The 21,082-nt window shown below is 39.4% G+C and overlaps 2 protein-coding genes across 3 annotated transcripts in view; both read left to right on the plus strand.

Annotated features, from left to right (window-relative positions):
* The window catches only part of LOC135626416 (SWR1 complex subunit 2-like), a 14,108-nt gene extending 14,001 nt beyond the window's left edge, over positions 1 to 107 (plus strand). Inside the window, exon 11 of the mRNA XM_065131671.1 lies at positions 1 to 107. This exon is cut by the window's left edge and continues 411 nt beyond it. The gene's annotated coding sequence lies outside the window, so the exon portion shown is untranslated.
* Positions 108 to 863: 756 nt separating this feature from the next.
* On the plus strand, positions 864 to 9,927 carry LOC135626415 (mRNA-decapping enzyme-like protein). Of its 2 annotated transcripts, XR_010492336.1 has the most exons (9): positions 864 to 1,273; positions 1,390 to 1,430; positions 1,619 to 1,668; positions 3,996 to 4,140; positions 5,033 to 5,089; positions 8,206 to 8,329; positions 8,536 to 9,009; positions 9,545 to 9,679; positions 9,782 to 9,927. XR_010492336.1 is itself a non-coding variant. In XM_065131670.1 (8 exons), the coding sequence occupies exons 1-8, from the start codon at positions 1,115 to 1,117 to the stop codon at positions 9,599 to 9,601; spliced, it is 1,107 nt and encodes a 368-aa protein (XP_064987742.1). In that variant the 5' UTR covers positions 864 to 1,114; the 3' UTR covers positions 9,602 to 9,927. The 2 variants fall into 2 exon arrangements, 1 of the variants encoding a protein (XP_064987742.1); XM_065131670.1 differs by having other exon boundaries at positions 9,545 to 9,927.
* The last annotated feature ends 11,155 nt before the right edge of the window (positions 9,928 to 21,082 follow it).

The raw sequence follows: 21,082 nt of genomic DNA on the forward strand, positions 1-21,082 counted from the left end.
GTTTAACTATGTATACTATTAGTCGGTTGCATGTCTTACATTTTAGTAACGAAACTATACCACCATCTTTTTGGTTTGGTGATTTGTATGTTATTGATGATTCTCTATGCAGGTTCTTTTACCTTATTGAAAAAAATGGTATTAGTCATTTTAAAATTACGTCCTAACGGTTTAAGTTTGGATTGGTTTAGTGGAAGTTACTATATACTCGATCATAGAATTTATTAAAAAAAAATTAATTTTGATAATTTATTAATATTATTTTTTTAAAAAAAATAAAAAAATAGTATTAATCATCGTCAAATTGAGTTAGCTTAGTGAAAGTTAATCATGTTATACTCAAAATTAAATTAAATCACACTTATGTTATTACAATCAATCACATAATCTCTCCAATTTTAATTGATTTAGTTCATAAGTAAGTTTATTTACTTAAAAAAGATGTTTCCTCATAAAAATAAATATGAGGTGTCATCCGTAAAAATCAATAATAAATTTTTTTAATAAAATATCTTACGTACTTACATCTGCATGCATCCATCGACAAGACATTTGCTATGTTTCACATGTGGGGGTTCATGAATGTATATGTATGGGTCCTCATTGGATGTCTCCTCAGGTGGTTCCTCATCCTTCATCCACCAAGTCACTTTTCAATCAATCACCTTCTAACCTATCTAATATGTACGTGCCATTAAACCCAAACATAGATCTCGTTACCATTTCCATCAAATAGTGAGGTTTAAATATGGGTGAGAAGTTGAGGAGGCTTCAGTTTGCTTATGGGGGCGTGATGTGATTGTTGAATCACAGTGGCATGTTATTCTAATGTCCCCCATCGGCAATCAAGTCAAAGAATAGGAATTGGTCCGCTTCGTAAATCCGAAAATGGAAAAAAATGAAGAAAACCACACACGTCAAGATTAGTTAGCAAAAGTTTATTTCGGAAGAAAATGCTGTCGCCGGTGCCACTTCGGGGATTCCTCCGTCCCTACAAGATATAAAAAGCCTCGTCCTGTGCTCCCTCGTTTCTCTCCGTCGATCTCGGCTTGCCCTCGGGTGAATCCGTGGAATTAGAATTGGGCTTAGGGTTAGGGCTCCGGAGGGGGCGAAGATGCTGCAGAACCGGAAGGTGACGCCCAATCTTGATCAGCAGAGCACCAAAGCCCTCAATCTCATTGTCCTCCAGCGCGGCGACCCCTTCGTGGAGGAGATCCTGATGACCGCCACCCACGTCACCTTGTACGAGTTCAGCATCGACCTCAACCAATGGGTCCTTCCATCTGCCCCGCCGAACCCTTCTCCTCCCTTTCTTGATCGGGATTTTTTGTTTCGTTTTTTCTGGTTTCCGCCACCTGATTAGGGTTTCGCTTCCGTCTTTCCTTGCAGAGCCGGAAGGATGTTGAGGGATCGCTCTTTGTCGTGAAGAGGTAATTGGATCGTGAGTGTTAGTCCTTTCCTCGTTTCATCACCTTTGATTTGAATCATAATGTGGATGAATCGGGCCTGATGTTTAGGTCCTATTGGGTTTTAGTACCGAATTTATTACTTGATGTCAGTTCCCGTGGTGAATTTATTGTTGTTCTGTTGGCAATGATGAAAATACGCTACTCTGCAGGAACACGCAACCTAGATTTCAATTCATTGTCATGAATCGACGCAATGCAGGTATTAGATTGGTCTTGTTTGGGGAATCTATCTTACTTCTTGCCTTCATCTCTACCTGTAAAAGATATAAATTTCTCTATAACTTTGTCACTGTAAGTTTTGACATGAGAGAAGTTGGAAAGGGATAAGAGTCGTTTGTCCTAGCCCTTGTTGGATATATTCTTATTACCATCTCTATGTCAGCTAGGGAATCAATTTCTGCTGGTAACCTTAGGAAGATTCCGGATTGGATTTATTACCAATTTAAGTAGGATTTTGTTGCATCACAACGTAGTAAAATCATACTTGATTTTTCTATAATCAATTTCCTAAATACTCAACTCTGGAGGCTTCGTTTGGAGAAGGTTGTGCTGGAAGTATAGTGCTACCAGTCGTGTAAACTCTGCATTATGCTTCCAAGCAGGTCATTTGAAACACAACTTATTCTTTGCATTCTTTCTGTGTTGATATGGTTGTCACTAAAGAAAAACATAAATCCTCATGAGAACCACCTAATGTGGGTTGTGTCAACAAAGACACTTTGCAACTTTGGAATTTGTTCTTTTTCTGTGAAGATACTCCTTGAGATGACCATTGGCATTTTTATTTCACTTGTTCGTTGACATAGATTTAGATGACCATTGACATCTTTAGTGCTTTATCATCATGGATTTCCATGCGGCTTATTCAATTGGTCATGGTTATTACTTCAATCTTTGTTCACTTAAATGTTACAGTGGCTAACATTGATTCTATACCCAGTTGCTTTTATATATTCAAGTCTTGTCAACCTGAACCTGGCACCATTTTATGCAATATACTTGGTGAAGAATCTTATGTGTTCTGTTAGTCTGGATTGTGTGACTTGTGCTGTTCATTATGTGGCAAAATAATTTTTTATTCTTCTGGAGATATAGACACATACAAAACAAAGTGGCAACCAAGAATATTCATATTTCAACCACTACAGTCTAATAATGGTGTGATTTCTTATTTGGAGATTAAGATCTGGAAATGCAAGACATTGAAAGATTAGTATAACTCAAGTTAGAGCAGCTACTAAAGAAAACATAATGGCAAGTATGATATGAATATCTGGAGATATTTTTGAAGTTCAAATTTTCATTCTTTATCTCTTTGGTTTCTATATATATATATGTGTGTATATATATGTGTATATATACATACATACATATATATATATATATATATATATATATATATATATATATATATATATATATATATAGTGTGTGTGTGTGTGTGTGTGAAGAATAATTTGATTATATAAAAAATAGCATATGTGTGAGGATGGAGAATGCATCCAGAAGCATGTGATAGGCATGTGGATGAACTAATGATAGTTAATGCTAAATGACAGTCTCTGAAGAACTAATGATAGTCCCTGCTAAATAGATGATAGATGTGCTGAGGAGTATTCTTAAAATTCTAAATGTCATGCTGGGTGCCTTTGATTCTTTCTAGACTCAATCTTGACATCACCCCCTTTTTCTTTATCTCTTGTTGTAGACTTCTCCAAATGTAGGAGTCAAGAGTTTTGATTGTTGCATGATGATGAACTGCAAGTGATAATTTGGAGGTTTATATTTACTAGGTCCTTAGTGTTAAGATAAGTTCTTATCCTATGTACATTGATTTGGTTCAAAAAATCTACACTTGCATTGAAGGGTTGACATTAAATCTACAATTGGTCTTAGTGTTCTGTCAAATGTTCCATGCTTCTCAATTTTGTATTGTGTTTTCTGTTAGACCTGTTCTTAGTGCAAAAAGATGAATGCTGATGTTTTTGGATGTTTATTTAGTATGCTATAATGTACATATGGAACATGCAGATATTTTAGTTCAAAAATGGTAGTTTGTATCATCAGATAGTAAAGAATGGGCTTCTTCTTCATGAGGCTCTCACCAATGTTTGATATGGGGAGAGTCATACCCCTTCAAGCAGATATGTCATTTTCAAGACCCGAACCCTGATCACTCATGACACAAAGGATCAACCTCAGTTTGGTGTCAACACTTGCTCACCGTTCATTGGTTGGTGATAATTTTATTAAATAATTGCCGCATTATTTGTGCTCTCTTAGCCAAAGTTGTGCTGAAAAAAATTGATGGAAACTATTCTTTTTTGCTGTGATTTTGTGTTATTATGCTAGAAGAAAATTCTTTAGTTGACACAAACTCAACTGTTCAAGCAGTGCAGTTTAACTTATTTTATTCTGTTTGCATTTAGAAGGCTCTATTTGAAAATCTGTTACAGGTCATCTCCAATATTGTATGAACTTTGATTGGTACTTCTATTTTTATGATTGCATTCCTTTTATCAACAGATAATTTGGTGGAAGATCTATTGGGAGATTTTGAATATGAAGTCCAGGTTCCATATCTCTTATATCGAAATGCTGCTCAAGAAGTAAATGGTATATGGTTTTATGATTCACATGACTGTGAATCAGTAGCAAATCTTTTCAGCAGGTACTAAGTCTGTTGTTTTGGGTAGTTGACTACTTGAGTTTCTTTTTTGCTTTAAAGTTTTTGTCTTTTACTTCAGGTTTTGCAAAAAGAAAAGTACATCAGAGGGTTATTGTGTAATTAAAAAAGTTCAGCAATTTTTTTAAAGTTTAGTAGTTATTCAATAACTTGTTAGATGCAAAGTCATCTCCACACTGCCTGATAATTTTCCTCATAGATGACTTAATTTCCAATTAAAAGTGTCATAATAAACCTTATTGCGGAATTATGTAGGAAGGCATGGTGAGCTTGTTATTGAAAAGTCACCAAGCTCTAGATTAGAACTTGGAATGTTAACCCCTTATCTAAATTAGATAAGGAATGTTAACCAAGGAAAACAAACAGATGTATTTAATGGAATGTTAACCCCTTATCTAAATTAGACTTAATCTGATCTCTGCCATTGCATAAAATAGGGGATATGAAACTTGTACAAAATATGTAACATTATAGAGGTGTGCTTTTAGAATCTACACCTTTTAAGTCATGAGGTGTGTCTAAGAAAAAGTGTGCACTCATTACTTGAGGCTTTAAGTCAAGGCTAAAAATGTAAATTAGTGCTTTTGGTAAAACTGTTGCTTGCAGAAAATCTTTATTTTCACTTTTTTACCAGAAGATACCATTGCAGATGAGAGTGGGTTTTGCTCGTTATTAGAATTACATAGTCTGATGCATTTTTCAGTCTTAATCTTTGTTTAAAATATATCTTGATTTTATTACTCTGATGCCCCGGGCCCTCACATCTGTGTGGCGTATTTTTTATTCTTAAATGTTATCATTAAAAAATATATGAACTGCATATTTGTTATGCAATGAACTTGTGGTGCTCTAGACTAACATTGCATATTTTATCCAGAATCCTTAATGCTTATTCCAAAGTACCTCCAAAGCCTAAAGTACCATTGACTAAAAGGTAACGTTGGATCTCATTTGTGAAATTTTATCTGCTTCATTCATTACAAATGCTTGTAGATGTTGTGGTTGGTATGTTCCCTTATCCCATTCTTTAAAAGGAAGCTTTGTTTCTTGAACTCCAATTAGCTAGCAATACTTTTTACTTCGTATCATATAGAACTTTTGATTGCTACGTTGTTTTGTGTAATGTGTTATCTCTCTTATTGCTAGTTACAGCATGTGCGCATGGACTTTGAGGTTTATTTCTCCTTGATCTTTGCTAACTGCTCTTATTTGCTTCAGATAACTTTCCTTAAGCTGTCATCTTGTCAGTTAAAAAATTGTTTTTCTCTTTTTCCCTCCTTTTTCATTTTATTTTTGGTGTTTAATGTGAAATTTAGGAGTTGGATATTTTTCATTGTCTTTTGGCTTAAATTTTTTTATAAATATTTTGTATTGTTGTTCCCTGTATATCAATATGAGACTTGGCGTAGCTTTTTTAATTGTCAAACTTTTTTGTTCATGATTTTTTTATTTCTTTGTGTAGCTTATTTGTTTATTAGATTGTATAATTTTGCAAGTATCATTTAAATGTTTAACATCTCATGAAACCCTCATAATATAAGGAACTATCAGGATGATTCTAGATCTGCAAGTTCAGACAGTTCATCTGCTGGCTTGATTTTGCCAATCCAATCCAGTAAATCTTGTTAATCCCTTTTGCCAGTCCAAATCTTTATTCTAAATTGTGCCATAGGATTAGAAGTAAACTGTCATTGTTCTGTACATCATTTTATAGATTATTAAATGCAATTTTATGCATTTAAAAAGTTAGTGCAATTGCAACATAAAGTTATTAGTATGTATTGTTTCTTAGAAGAGAGTGTGTGTTTCTAATGCATATTAAGATCTTTTATGTTTAAGAGTGGACCTTATTTAGAGTACATTTTCCAATTAACACATTGAATCTAAAAGATGTATTCAGAAGTTGGTTTATCTAGGCTAAAAGTGATAAACTATATACGAATGTCCAATTAGATACAGAAACACTGTGGGAGTCTCCATGAATTCGTCATCTTCTAAATATATGGGACACGTATTATTATTTTTTCAAATAATTTGTTCTTTTCTGAGTGGTGAGGAATCAGCATCTAAAGGGATCCATAATGAAGTGTCTGAATACTAGGAACTAGTGGGCTGCATCTCGACATTAGAGACGGTAGTGGAGTTTAATAGAAAGGGAATGCTTTTCTTTAACAAAAAGAGCTTTCTGACTAATATATAAACCTATTTAGACATTTAACTAGTTTTTGTATGATTGTAGAGAGGATGATGTCAGGAGGAAAGTAGAACTTCAATTCATGTGGACAATAATGACTAATTATAAAACTATGGAGATATTTCTTTGCAGGGAAATGGAATTATAGGGGGAAATTTGTTTTACGAAGTAATTTTAGGTGTTTGCTGAGGTGGTATGTTGGACAGCAGTAATTATGTTTCAATTTGGCCACAAGAAAAGGGTTCAAAGTAGTGAATAAAGTTTATGATCAGTTGTCAATCTAAATAGATACTATGATGGGTTTTTGAAGGTTCTTTTCTGATATTCATAGCTGATAACTTAAGTATCAAAAAGTGGCTCAGGGTATGCAGACGGGCAGGTATTGCATTGCATTATATTTCTCATCCATTTTAATGAAGTACGAGCAGAATATACATTAAAAAACTAACAATGGTGGGTGCTCAGTTTTTGGTAAGCAATGTTTTAGGCCAACTTTGCTTCCTGTTTTCTCCCTTTATCCTGAAGCCACGGTGTTATTTTCTGTAGCTAAAAGGCTTCTTGGGGTCTTGCACAAGAATATGTGAATTATATGTTGGAAATAGATCATTCTTACCTCTTTGCATTTCTTGATCTTATGGTGTAATATTTGTGGCAGATCATGAATTTGATTAGTCAAATCAAACTAAGCCCATGTTTATTAATTTTGTTAATATTATAATTAATCATTACCTATAGACATGCCAATAGAGTAGCTTTTCTTTTTTTAAGTTGAGAAGTAATTCCTCAGCATTTCAATTTGTCTTATTCTTTACTTGAAGGTCTTTGTTGTGTATGATAGGCCGCATTGATCCATTTTTACTAGGATTATGTAACTTAACCTTTAGGCCTTTTCCTAATAAGAATGTATGTTCGGTAGCTAAATAAAAAAATATTGCTATAGTCAATCAACACCTTAGGAATGGTTTATATTTTTAATAAGTTATTTTAACTATTAATAATAGGGGATATATCTAGGTTTGTGAATGAAATCATATTATCATTGATTGTGTTTATATTATTAAATTACTATAACAGTTGAAATAGTAATGTGGAAGTATGAATCATGTTGTACCACTATCACATTGCATGCTTATGTAGACTGCATATGCAGCTGCAGACTGGACCATGTACACATGCAGCTGTGCAGTTCAACTCTTAATACATTTATGGCAACTGTATTTGCTGCTTAAGATGTTGGGAGGGTTCCTTTAGCTCCTGGCCCAATTGCAAGCAGTTACTTTTGCAAATGTTTCTTAAGATGCTAGCGAAAAACTTTATATCCTATCCTCCAGATAAAGATGATTCATATGGTAACTGCAAGCATTAAGTTGTAAAATGTACCTTCTGGAAGACTTAAATTATGGTAGATCTCCTTTCTTCACCCTAAAGTAACTTGGTCTCTCCTCTGGCAATTGTTCTTGGTGCTTTGTCGTTGCATGTCAATGCAATTTGTCAAAAGAAAAAGCTAGCGGAAGCCATTTCCATGAGTTTCATTCTTATCGCCACCTTGAATTATATGATCAGTTATTTCTTAAAAATGACTCGTCTCTGTCCTTGATTTTAGACCTATTTTATTGATCAGTTCGTTTTTGGATAAATTTTGAAATATTTCTCCTGCTTTTGGTTGTTATTAGTGTAATACTTAATGCTTCCATAGTGAACTTGTGATCATTTTTGCAGTGTAGACCTACATGTATGTGTGCCCTGGGGTTTCTTATTTGAGGCTGTAACTCTATGGGCATCTTGATGCAGATATATCTATACTATAAATCTTTGATTGGAAGTAATTTTTCTCACTATTTATTTTCCACTGACAGTGAGTTTGAAGAGCTCGAAGCAGTGCCTAGTTTATCAATCACTGAAGGCCCTTTTGAGCCTCCACCTTCGTGTGCTGCTACACCAATTAATGACGTCCAAGATGATCTCTCTGTCTTCTTCAGTGTATGTACCCCACCAGAAGTTTCTTCCCTTATTATCATTGATTAGTCATACCTGCAGCTCATTTGTTTTTGTTTTGTCCGCATCTTTCTGTGACTAGCATTGCTGTACCATTTTTTTTTGTGAAAGTTGAAAATTTCTTGATCTATTAGAAGTAAAAAAATACTCTCATTTCTTATACTTGACATGTGAATGGTCTTAATTCACAGGCTGCTATGAATGTTGGAAATGCAACCATATCAGGGCAATTCCCACTTCCTTCTGCAGCTATTCCTGTATCTTCCCACATATCAAGTGTCATTCCAACTGCATTGCCAACAATACAGTCTGCACCCGTTCCAATATCCGCCACCCCCATTCCAATATCCACCACGCCTTTGATGCTTCCCATTGATACTAATGAATCTAGCATTGGAAGCAGTAAGCTTGCTGCAAATCTTGTGAAACCTTCATTTTTTTCGCCAATGCCATCTTCATCTGCATTGGTAATGCCTCCTATATCATCTTCCGTGCCAACTGTTCCACCAATCCATCCTCCAGTGACTATGCAGCGACCATATGGCACTCCGTTACGTCAGCCTTTTCCACCACCTACTCCCTCTGCATCTTTAACTCCTGCCCCAAATTATGGCCCAGTCATTACACGAGATAAAGTCCGTGATGCATTCTTGAGACTTGTGCAGGTAAAATTTCTGTTGATTATCTTCTTTTACATTTCAGTAGTCTCTTTAATGCAAATAATCATGCCTAGAACTTCTTTGTTTTATTATGATGTTGGTTCAATGTCGGGAACTATCATTCACATAGCATGAGACTTTTTTCTGCTCTTGTTATATTTGTCGCTCCATAGGCATTCTCTTTTTCCATGTATAGTCCACTGTCCATCCTGCACGACTGATCTTTCATATTATTATCAAATAATTATTCCAACTTAATTATTATGTAGCCCCTGTATATCCCATAGAAAGTTGTACATACCTCATTTGGTGTATCGGCTTTACAGATTGTGACACGAGTTTGACCCGTCCTTTGTCTTTAAAATTGTCTGCTTGAATTGGCAATACAAACTAGCATTCTAGAAATATTTGGCTGATTCATAGCTTCCGTATCTTCTACAATGGTGGTATTATCATCTACTTTTTGTTTGCAACTCTTACTCTTTGATATACCCATACTGGTGGATGATAGTTCTGACTGAAGTACGTGGTTTTTTGACAGAATAATGATTTCATCGACATGGTATATCGGGAGATGCTGAATGTGCATTATCCTTGACAGACAGGATTGTGCTTGCTGGCATGCAGCCATTTTCTCTGTGAACGAGTGGGCTACTGTAAATATTCCAAATCATAGGTAATGTCATTAGAACTTTTTTTTGTTTCTATTATCTGTGGTTGTGAAGAATTAAGACTAAAATTTTTGGTTTGGTGTGGTTTGGCTTTTGGTCTGTCATAGTTCGGAAACGCCCGTACTGTCATCTGTAAGCATAAACTTCAGCAGAGTCTTCACTCAAGTGGATTATTAGATATCATTTCTGTAATGCGGATTTTTTGGTAAAAGAGATTTTGGTAATATAATAACATTCTCTCTTTTTCTTTTTCTTTTCCTGTTTTTGGGCAGTGACCTATATACGTTTTAACTGTTTATTGCATTTCTCCATTTGCTATGTTGTCTGGTCATCACATTTTAAAGTAAAATAATTGATTGAGTATATTTTTAAGGTTAATATTGAAGTATATTTTTAGGCATTTTATGCTCAAGTTAGGTTCTTGTAATCATAGGCATTTTATGCAGTCTTTTCTTTTCTATCAATTTTAATTTTTGTAGTTGGTTATCAATATTCTACAAATTCACATATATTGCGATAATAAAACGATTATCACATATTCGAAACTTACTTTTGAAAAAATGTTTGATAAGAACTAAATACTTTCACAGGATAGTGAGAAGGATGCAATTATAAAAATTAACTATATATATATTTAAATATTAACCTTTTCATCAAAGGTATACCCCAGTCTTTCCATCATTGTACAATGCATGCCCTTAAATAAATCATAATAATGAACCTTATCTTACGAGTAATTTTGGTTCATATCTTTCTAATAACTTTTCTTATTTCGAAATAATAAAGTCGTTGTAGATTAATGTCACAAGATAGTTAGACAAATTGAAGCACAAGGTGATACAGACGTCCATCCACACGTCTACTCGAAGCTTCTGGCGACGGTGAAGCCTACGTCCCACCAACAGGTTGACGCCGCTCACGTACCTCGACCCCTCGCTGCCCAAGAACACCACCGCCTCCGCCTTCAGCCTTTGAGGTCGCCCGTCCTCTCTATCATCGCCTCGAACGTCTCCACAGCTGCCCCAAACAAGTTGGTCGTCAGCGGCATCGCCACCCCGTGCGGTGACGCACAGTTCACCCGCACCCCGTGCTTGCCCAACTTCGCCGCGTGCTTCGAGCACGTGTACGCGGGCGAACGGCTTGGCGGTGCATTCGCCCAAGCCTCTTGCGCCACCGGTGATCAATGCCACCTTCCCATCAAGCCTGAACTGTTGGGAAGAAACATGTTAATGCAATAATTCTTTTCCCTCTTTGTATATCAAAATAGGTTCCTCATCAAAATATCAACTTGATATCAAAATGCTAATATCAATCAGCACAGCATAAACAATAGAGCAATAAATCAATCACACAGTGAGACCAAATCTTTTTAACGTGAAAAACCCAATGTGAAAAAAACCACGGGACCGTAGTCCACCTCAAACTTCCACTATCAATAATAATGATAACAGTTCAATAATAATAGTTTACAATAGGTCTTCTCTAGAATAACTAGAGGATCAGAATAACATCAAGATCATAGATCTTGGCTCAAGGATAGCATATCTTCATCACAGGTTTACAGTAGTCTTCTCTAGAATAACTAGAGGATCAGAATAACATCAAGATCATAGATCTTGGCTCAAGGATAGCATATCTTCATCACGTAGGATGGATTTCCTCATAAGAGAATTCTAGGTCTCACAAAGTGGATATCATAGGAAAATACCTTAGAGAGGGTAAACTGCAGATCAACACCATTAGGATTGTAGAGTTTGCTGCAAGGATTGTCCACATAAAATTTGGGCCGAAACTGACAACGTTTGGCCACCGATCGTCAAGCAGAAAAACTCAGAAACCTTACTTTCTCTCTCTATTTCTCTCTCCTCTTTTCTCTGCACACCGCCGCACGCTGCACGCTCTTACTCTAATCTCACCCTAATTTCGTTCTCTCTAATCTCCAATTAGTTGATTTGGGCTTATGGCTCAAATTGTCCAAGACCACATATGGACTAGACCCAACAATTCTCCCCCTCCAGCTCATATGATGGGCTGTACCAAGCCCGCTCTTCGCCTACATGCTTCAAGCTTCTCCTTAGGCAAAGACTTTGTCAACATATCTGAACCATTATCATTGGTATGCACCTTTTCCAACTGTAATTCTTTCATCTCAAGCACATCACGAATCCAGTGATATCTCACATCAATATGCTTGGATCTAGAATGGTATGTTGAATTCTTAGAGAGGTGAATGGCGCTCTGACTGTCACAGTAAACAGTGTATACTTCCTGTTTCAAGCCCAATTCCTGTAGAAACTTTTTCATCCATAAAGTTTTCTTGCAGGCTTCAGTAACTGCTATGTATTCTGCTTCTGTGGTTGATAGAGCAACACACTTCTGTAACTTAGACTGCCAAGAGACTGCTCCTCCTGCAAATGTCATCAAGAATCCCGAAGTGGACTTCCTGGAATCAGTATCGCCTGTCATGTCTGCATCTGTGTAACCTTCTAACACAGGTTCATCACTACCAAAACATAAACACAACCTGGAAGTACCTCTTAGATATCTTAATATCCATTTCACTGCTGCCCAATGTTCCTTTCCAGGATTTGAGAGAAATCGGCTAACAACTCTAACTGCATGAGCTATATCTGGCCTAGTACAAACCATAGCATACATCAAACTGCCTACTGCAGATGAGTAAGGCACTCTGGACATTTCTTCTTTTTCTTTCTCACTCGTAGGACATTGTTTCGAACTAAGCTTGAAATGACTTGCAAGTGGGGAACAAACTGCTTTGGCTTTACTCATGTTGAATCTTTCAAGAACCTTTTCAATGTAAGTCTCTTGAGATAGCCAAATCTTCCTTTTCTTCCTATCACGAAGAATCTTCATGCCAAGTATTTGTTTCACCGATCCCAAGTCTTTCATGGCAAAAGACTTACTTAGCTCTCTTTTAAGCTTTTCAATTTTTCCAACATCATGGCCAACAATCAGCATATCATCAACATATAGCAGTAAAATAATAAAATCATCATCTGAAAATTTCTTCATAAACACACAATGATCAGATGTGGTTTTATCATACCTTGGCTCATCATAAAGGAATCAAACTTCTTGTACCACTGTCTAGGTGCCTGTTTGAGTCCATATAAGCTTTTCCTAAGCTTACATACCAGATTTTCTTTTTCCCTTGACTTTGAAACCTTCTGGTTGCTCCATGTAAATTTCTTCTTCTAAGTCACCATGAAGAAATGCTGTTTTTACATCAAGTTGCTCAACTTCTAAATTCAAGCGGGCAGCCAAACCAAGAACAACTCGGATAGAGGACATTTTCACAACCGGAGAAAATATTTCTTCAAAGTCAATACCTTTCTTCTGACTGAATCCTTTCACAACTAGTCATGCCTTGTATCTTTGTTGTGAGCTATTATTTTCAGTCTTTAATTTATAAACCCACTTATTCTTGAGAGCTTTCTTCTCTTTCGGTAGCTTTACCAAGTCATAGGTGTGGTTCTCAAGCAAGGATCTCATCTCTTCTTGCATGGCTTTAACCCACTCACTCTTATTCTCATGTAGAATAGCTTCTTGGTAAGTTTCTGGCTCTCCCCCGTCAGTAAGCATAACATACTCATGTGGAGGATATCTGGTAGAGGGTTGTCGCTCTCTAGTGGATCTTCTCAATGGAATCTCAACTGGTGGTGGAGGTGCCTATTCAGTTGGTTCAACATCATCAACTGTATGTGTATCATCACTAGTATTCTCACCGCAATCTTCTTGTTCATCTCCCCCATGATCATCATGAACAACAGGTGAAGGAACTGGACCCAAACTCCAAGGAATATAAACAGAGGTTTCTGGCTTCTCAACATTATCACCATCATCAAACAATTGGTCTTCAAGAAACACAACATCTCTGCTTCTAATAATCTTCTTGTTCACTGGATCCCATAATCTGTACCCAAACTCTTCATGACCATATCCCAAGAAGATACATGCTTTTGCCTTATTATCAAACTTGGACCTCTCATCTTTGGGAATATGAACAAATGATTTACACCCAAAGACTCTCAAATGATTATAAGATATATCTTTTCCTCTCCATACTCTCTCTGGAACATCACCTTGCAGAGGAACTAATGGAGAAAGATTTATCAGGTCAATTGTAGTTCTCATAGCCTCCCCCTAAAATGACTTTGGTAATTTGGCGTGGGAAAGCATACACCTAATCCTTTCTTCAATGGTTCTGTTCATCCTTTCTGCCACACCGTTTTGCTGAGGAGTTTTAGGAACTGTTTTCTCAAGCCTGATACCATGGAACCTGCAATAATTCTCAAAAGGACCCCTGTACTTGCCACCATTATCTGATCGAACACACTTTAGCTTTCTGCCAGTTTCTCTTTCAACATTGACATGAAACTCCTTGAAAGCATCGAGTACCTGGTCTTTAGATTTCAAAGCAAAAGTCCAAACTTTTCTAGAATGGTCATCATGCTAGTCATAGGTGCCCAGCAAGCTAATCACGTGAGTGATGGCACGTGTGACTTGATACAGAATCTTTTTGCTTATTATATTTTGGCGTATATCACTTTATAACTATTGCATAAATGCATATATATATTGTGATGTCCTTGGATTTGTGCAATGGGAATCGGATCGTGATGAGATCACGATAATGAGATCGATTCACCTTTAAACACATATCCTAAATAATCCCGGTCATAGGTTACTCGAGAGGGACATCGTGATAACCGGATAGACTGGTGTGCTGTATACCCGTCCATATGATGGATGCAGCTGGTCTCATAGCTGCTCATGTAGGGACACTAGGGATACAGTACAGGTGCTCATTGGAGAATGAGTTCACTGATTGATCCGCTTACGGAATGCTGGATGGTTGATGATGCCTTATTGTCAGACAGCGATTCCGTAGTCCTAGTGGTGTATCTGGTCCTTAGACTTGAGACACCAAGGATGTCCTGTATGAGTGCTCCACTCTTTGATACCAGACTTATAGGTTTGGCTGTCCCCAGATCTAGTACAGCTGGTCATTGGGAGTGGTAGTCGACCTTACGAGGGCTATTGAGTGTCAATAGAGGATCATCCACTCTCGGCGTCATGAGAGGAATATCCTATGTGTTCTTGCTCAGACAAATCCCTGGCCAGGGTCATTCGGGTTGAGAGAGAAAGAGTTCTCCGGGAGAATCTGATTAGAGCGAGACTCGAGTAGAAACCGTATGGGTCTGACAACACCATGCTCGATATACGGTCAGTAGGATATTAGATGGATGAGGGATTATAGGTACATGGTAACTGAGGACAGACAGGTCCAATGGATTGGATTCCCCTGTATCGTCTGGGGACTACGGCGTAGTGGCCTAGTACGTCCGTAGTCGATGAGTCGAGTGAATTATTACAGAGATAATAATTCACTGAGTTAGAAGGAGTTCTGACAGGTATGACTCACGGCCAGCTCGATATTGGGCCTAGAGGGTCACACACATATGGTAGGCATTGCGATGAGTAGAGGTTCGGATATGAGATATCCGACGGAGCCCTTGTCTTATTGGATGCAGATCCAATACCCACTAGGGAAGGACCCATTAGGGTTTGACACGGGATCTCTATAAATAGGAGGGATTCACAGCCTCATAGGCTAGAGTCTTTGCTTACCTTTCCTATTCTCCTCTCCCTCTCCACCTCAGAGTAGGCCTGGAGTTTTGAGGAGCGTCGTCGCAACCCTGCTGTGTGGATCACCTCTAGAGAGGAGGACGCTTGACCTCCTTCACCCTCTCCTAAGGATCTGCAAGGAAATAGGGATATACGATCTCCCTAGGTAACACAATCTCTATACGCAGTTTTGTGTTTTGAGGATTTTTGCGCACCAATCTTCGCACGACGACGAACATCTTTTTGGGAATCGGGGAATTTTGTTTTCTTGTTCTTCCGCTGCGCATATGATGTCGCCCCCCAATGATTTCCCAACAGTGGTATCAAAGCCAGGTTGTTCGTGCGAATGATTGGTTTTGAACTGCATGTATTGTGTTTAGGAAGAATTTTGACGTCAAAATCGTTGACGCAAAAGCGAGGAAGGGCAGCAACAGTTGCTGCCCTCGATCTGCATGCCTGCAGCCACCTGCAGCGGCAGCCGCAGCCGCAGCCAGGCAGCACAGCACCGGCGCATGCGCAAGCGCTGTGCCTGCAGTAGCCGGCCGGCGGTCTGCTTGCAGCATGCTTGCTGCTGGCGGGGCTGGCAGCCCAAGGGCAGCGACGCCTGCCGCCGCTGCTCCCGCGGGCGTAACCCCCCCCCCCCCCCCCCCCCCCCCCCCCCACAAGGGCGGCCGCCCGGCAGGACAGCACCGCCTGCGGAGGCAGCGGCGCCCGAAAGGGGAGCCCACCTGCAGCGGCAGCGCCGCCAGCGGGCGTGCCGCCTGCAAGCGAGGGCAGCGCCCTCGCCCCGCCGCACAGGCCGCCGCCAGCAGGGTGGCGGCGGCGGCAGCGGCAGCAGAAAGAGGGAATTAGGGTTTTTTTGGAAAAAAATAGTTTTGCCCCTCGGAATTTGAGAAATTCCAGTTTCTGTCTTTTGTCAAAATTACGAAAATACCCTTAGAAATTGAGAAATTCCCTAACTATCCCTGTTTTCAGAAAATATTAATTAATTAAAAGGTTTAGTTGATTATTATTTTTATTATTATCTAGTAGTCCTACATGATGATGATTATTTATACATGTGATGTATGATGTGTGGACGGATGATCATGGACTGTGTGATGTGTGTACTTGTGATTATTATTATTGAGGTCTGCGAACGTCCATTATATTTCTCGATTATTGTCGGGCCTGCGTGCCTATGATTAAGTTGTAATCACATGAGGAGGCGCAGCGGGAGCGTGGATGCGATAGCGGGACCCACGAGACGGACGATCGTGATGCATGGAGATGCATCAAGATGTCGACGGAACCGACGAGGACGAGATGGACAATCACAGGGCATGGAGATGCACCGTTGCACACATAGATCTTGATGTGAGTGATTAGGCCTACTGGCTCGGGCCTAATCATATTAGGTTGTGGTCCATGATCATCTGGTGTGATTGCTCATACACATACTAGATATGTATATATATTTGCATGCGATGTAGATATATATTAAATATGTATATGTGTGACATGTCATATTAGGAGACCAAATCATAGAAACATCTCTCGATAATATTAAGTCAGTAAACGTGAGGCAATTAGATTGACCCACATGGCCTTCCATCGTTATGAGTAGGAACCGAATCTCGGTGTAGGTTGAGTTGGTCGAGTCCCTCGAGACTCACCTATATCGCGATTCGCTATCTTGCTTACGACATAGAGATGTCACCGGTGACCTGAGGGCATGGTATGCTTGGTCGAGTCCCTCGAGGGTATATCATCAAATCAGACTCATCTTGTAACGAAGGTGTTGACTTAACCGAGCATCATGGTTGGTCGAGTCCCTCGAGGCCATGGTGATTCGGAGGCCAAACAGGACGGGAATCACAAGGAGTTGTGATCGGCAAGAGTTGCCTACCTTTTAGGCTTAGTGTGATTGGTCGAGTCCCTCGAGGTTACAATAAGACGCTGATTGGATCCTGATCCCCACTAGAAGTCTGCCGGAGACTTCCGTTTCATGTGCTGAGGGTGTCGCGTGACTCGTTAGTAAAATAGTGGGAGCATATTAAGATAGAAGTCCATATCTTGATAGTTTATTTCTTGCAAAATCTGCATGTTATTCATTTCTGCTACATCTTTATTTTCAGAAAATGTCGCTTTCAAATCCCTTACGTGGCATACTTGATGTCAACCGCCTCACTGGTCCAAATTATACGGATTGGCTCCATAACTTGAGAATTGTTCTCACAGCGGAGAAAATCGTGTACGTCCTTGATACAGTGATGCCTACGCCCGAAGAAGGGGCAAGCGAGGATGAGATCGCTCGCTACGTGAAGTACATTGATGACTCCACTCTTGCTCAGTGCTATATGTTGGGCTCTATGACTCCAGAGTTACAGAGACAACATGAAAAGATGGATGCCAGATCCATTCTCCTACATGTCCGTAAATTGTTTGAGGAACAAGGAAGGACTCAACGATATGAGATATCCAAGAGCCTTTTCCGCGCTAGGATGACTGAGGGGACACCGGTTCAGAACCATGTCCTAAAGATGATTGAGTGGATAGAGAAACTCACAGGTCTAGGAATGGTCCTAGAGGATAACTTGTGTGTGGACATTGTGCTTCAGTCCCTACCAGATTCCTTTTCACAGTTCATAATGAATTTTAATATGAACAAGCTTGAGGTGACTCTCCCAGAGCTCCTCAATATGTTGAGGGAGGCAGAGAGTACTATTAAGAAAGAGAAGCCAGTTCTCTACACTGGTGAGACCAGAAAGAAAAGGAAAGCAGAAAGGTCCCTTAAGAAGGGAAAGGGCAAGGGCAAACCAGGTAAAGCAAAGGTTGCTAAGAAAGACCCAGCAAAGGACAAAGGCCAGTGCTTCCACTGTGGTAAAGATGGGCACTGGAAGAGAAACTGCAAAGAGTACCTTGCAGAAAGGGCGAAACAAAAGCTTGATGAAGCTTCAGGTACATTCATGATCAGTCTCCATTTGTCAGACTCTTATGATAACACATGGGTATTGGATACCGGTAGTGCTTATCATATATGCAATTCGTTGCAGGTTCTGGCAAGGCCTAGGAGACTAGAAAGAGGCGAGATGGACCTCAAGATAGGTAATGGAGCAAAAGTTGCTGTATTAGCTGTTGGCGAGGTCGCCCTACATCTGCCTAGTGGAGCTTTTATTGCATTAGATGCATGTTATTTTGTTCCTTCTATTATCAAAACATTATCTCCATTTCATGTTTAACAGTTAGTGGATATAAATTTATTTTTGAGAACAATGGTTGTTCAATATTATTAGATGATAAGATCATCACGAAAGGAATATTGCATAATGGTTTATTTATGTTAGACACTACTCCACATATCATGAATGTAAATGTATCTAAGAGGAAACGAGATGAGGTGAACAGTGCATACCTGTGGCATTGTAGGCTAGGTCACATCCATGAAAGAAGGATTCAAAAGTTGCTAAATAATGGATATCTAGATCCATTCGACTATGTGTCTTATGCAACTTGTGAGCCTTGCATTCGTGGAAAATTGACCAACTCTCCATTTAGTGGAACCGGAGAGAGAGCCACTGAGTTGTTGGAACTCATACATAGTGATGTATGTGGACCCATGTCAACTCATGCTATTGGAGGTTACTCCTACTTCATTACATTTACTGATGATTTCTCAAGGTATGGATATGTGTACTTAATGAAGTACAAGTCCGAGGCCTTTGAGAAATTCAGAAAGTATAAGAATGAGGTGGAGAACCAGACTGGAAAGAGTATCAAAACTCTTCGATCAGATCGAGGATGTGAGTACTTAAGTACAGAGTTTACTCAGTTCCTCAAGGACCATAGGATATTATCCCAATGGACACCTCCTTATACACCTCAGCTCAATGGTGTCTTTAGAAGGAGGAATCGTACGCTATTAGATATGGTACGGTCCATGATGAGTTTCGCTGACCTACCCATCTTATTCTAGGGATATGCCCTAGAAACCGCAGCTTACCTTCTGAACAGAGTTCCAACTAAGTCGGTAGTGTCTACACCATATGAGATATGGAAAGGGAAGAAGCCTGATCTTAAGGTTGTTAAGATTTGGGGCTGCCCTGCCCACGTTAAAAGACACAACCCCGATAAATTAGAATCAAGGACAGAGCGATGCATATTTGTGGGATACCCCAAGGAAACTTGTGGGTATTATTTCTATCATCTCGAGGACAAAAAGGTCTTTGTAGCTAAGAGAGGAGTGTTCCTTGAGAAGGAACACATTCTTGGCGGAGACAGTGGGAGAATGATAGAGTTGAGCGAAGTTAGAGAACCAAGCTCAAGCACCACTCTACAGCCCGAGTCTGTTCAGGTACCTAATACACAAGTTTCAACTTTACGCAGGTCTGATAGAGTATCTCATCCTCCTGAGAGATATGTGGGACATATTAGAGGAGAGGATGCTGAGGATATTGATCCTCAGACCTACGAGGAGGCTATTATGAGTATAGACTCCGGGAAGTGGCAAGAAGCCATGAATTCTGAGATGGATTCTATGTACTCCAATAAGTTTTGGAACCTAGTTGATGCGCCCGAAGGTATTGTACCCATCGGTTGCAAATGGATCTTTAAGAAAAAAGATCGGAGTAGATGGAAAGGTAGAGACCTATAAAGCAAGGCTAGTGGCTAAAGGGTATCGTCAAAGGCAAGGTGTTGACTACGACGAAACCTTCTCACCCGTAGCAATGCTAAAATCCATCAGAATTCTATTGGCTATTGCAGCACACTATGATTATGAGATCTGGCAGATGGATGTGAAAACTGCATTCCTCAATGGGAACCTCGAGGAGGAGGTGTATATGATGCAACCTGAGGGATTCGTGTCCAAGAACTGCCCAGATAAGGTGTGTAGGTTGCTTAGATCCATTTATGGACTAAAGCAAGCTTCCCGAAGTTGGAACATAAGATTTGATGAGGCAATCAGATCTTATGACTTCGTTAAGAACGAAGATGAGCCTTGTGTATACAGGAAGGTAAGTGGGAGCGCTATCACCTTTTTGGTGTTATACGTGGATGACATCCTCATCATTAGGAATGATGTAGGAATGCAATCCACAGTAAAGACTTGGTTATCTAGACACTTCTCCATAAAGGACTTAGGGGAAGCATCCTATATCTTGGGGATTAGAATCTATAGAGATAGATCCAAGAGGATGCTTGGCTTGTCCCAGTCCAGGTACATAGAAACCATTGTCAAAAGGTTTGGCATGGAAAATTCCAAAGGGCAAACATGAATATGATACCTTATGCCTCAGCAATAGGGTCTATCATGTATGTCATGCTATGTACTAGGCCTGATATAGCGCATGCTCTGAGTGTCACGAGCAGGTATCAGGCGGATCCAGGCTTGGAGCACTGGAAAGCAGTAAAGTGTATCCTTAAGTACTTGAGAAGGACTAAGGATCTTTTACTAGTATATGAAGGTAATAGCCTTAAGGTTGAAGGCAACACTGACTCAAGTTTTCAGTCTGATGTCGATGATAGCAAGTCGAATTCGGGGTATGTGTACACCTTGAATGGAGGAGTAGTGTGCTGGAAGAGTTCCAAGCAAGATACCACTACTGACTCGACCATAGAGGCGGAGTACATTGCCGCATTAGATGCAGCAAAGGAGGGAGTCTGGGTGAAGAAGTTCATCACAGATTTGGGAGTCGATACAGATAGCGACAAGTCGACTTCCTTATATTGCGACAACTATGGGGTGATTACTCAAATAAGGGAACCCGGGTCTCATCAGA

Source organism: Musa acuminata, chromosome BXJ2-11, assembly GCF_036884655.1.
Source record: "Musa acuminata AAA Group cultivar baxijiao chromosome BXJ2-11, Cavendish_Baxijiao_AAA, whole genome shotgun sequence".
Classification (NCBI taxonomy): domain Eukaryota; kingdom Viridiplantae; phylum Streptophyta; class Magnoliopsida; order Zingiberales; family Musaceae; genus Musa; species Musa acuminata.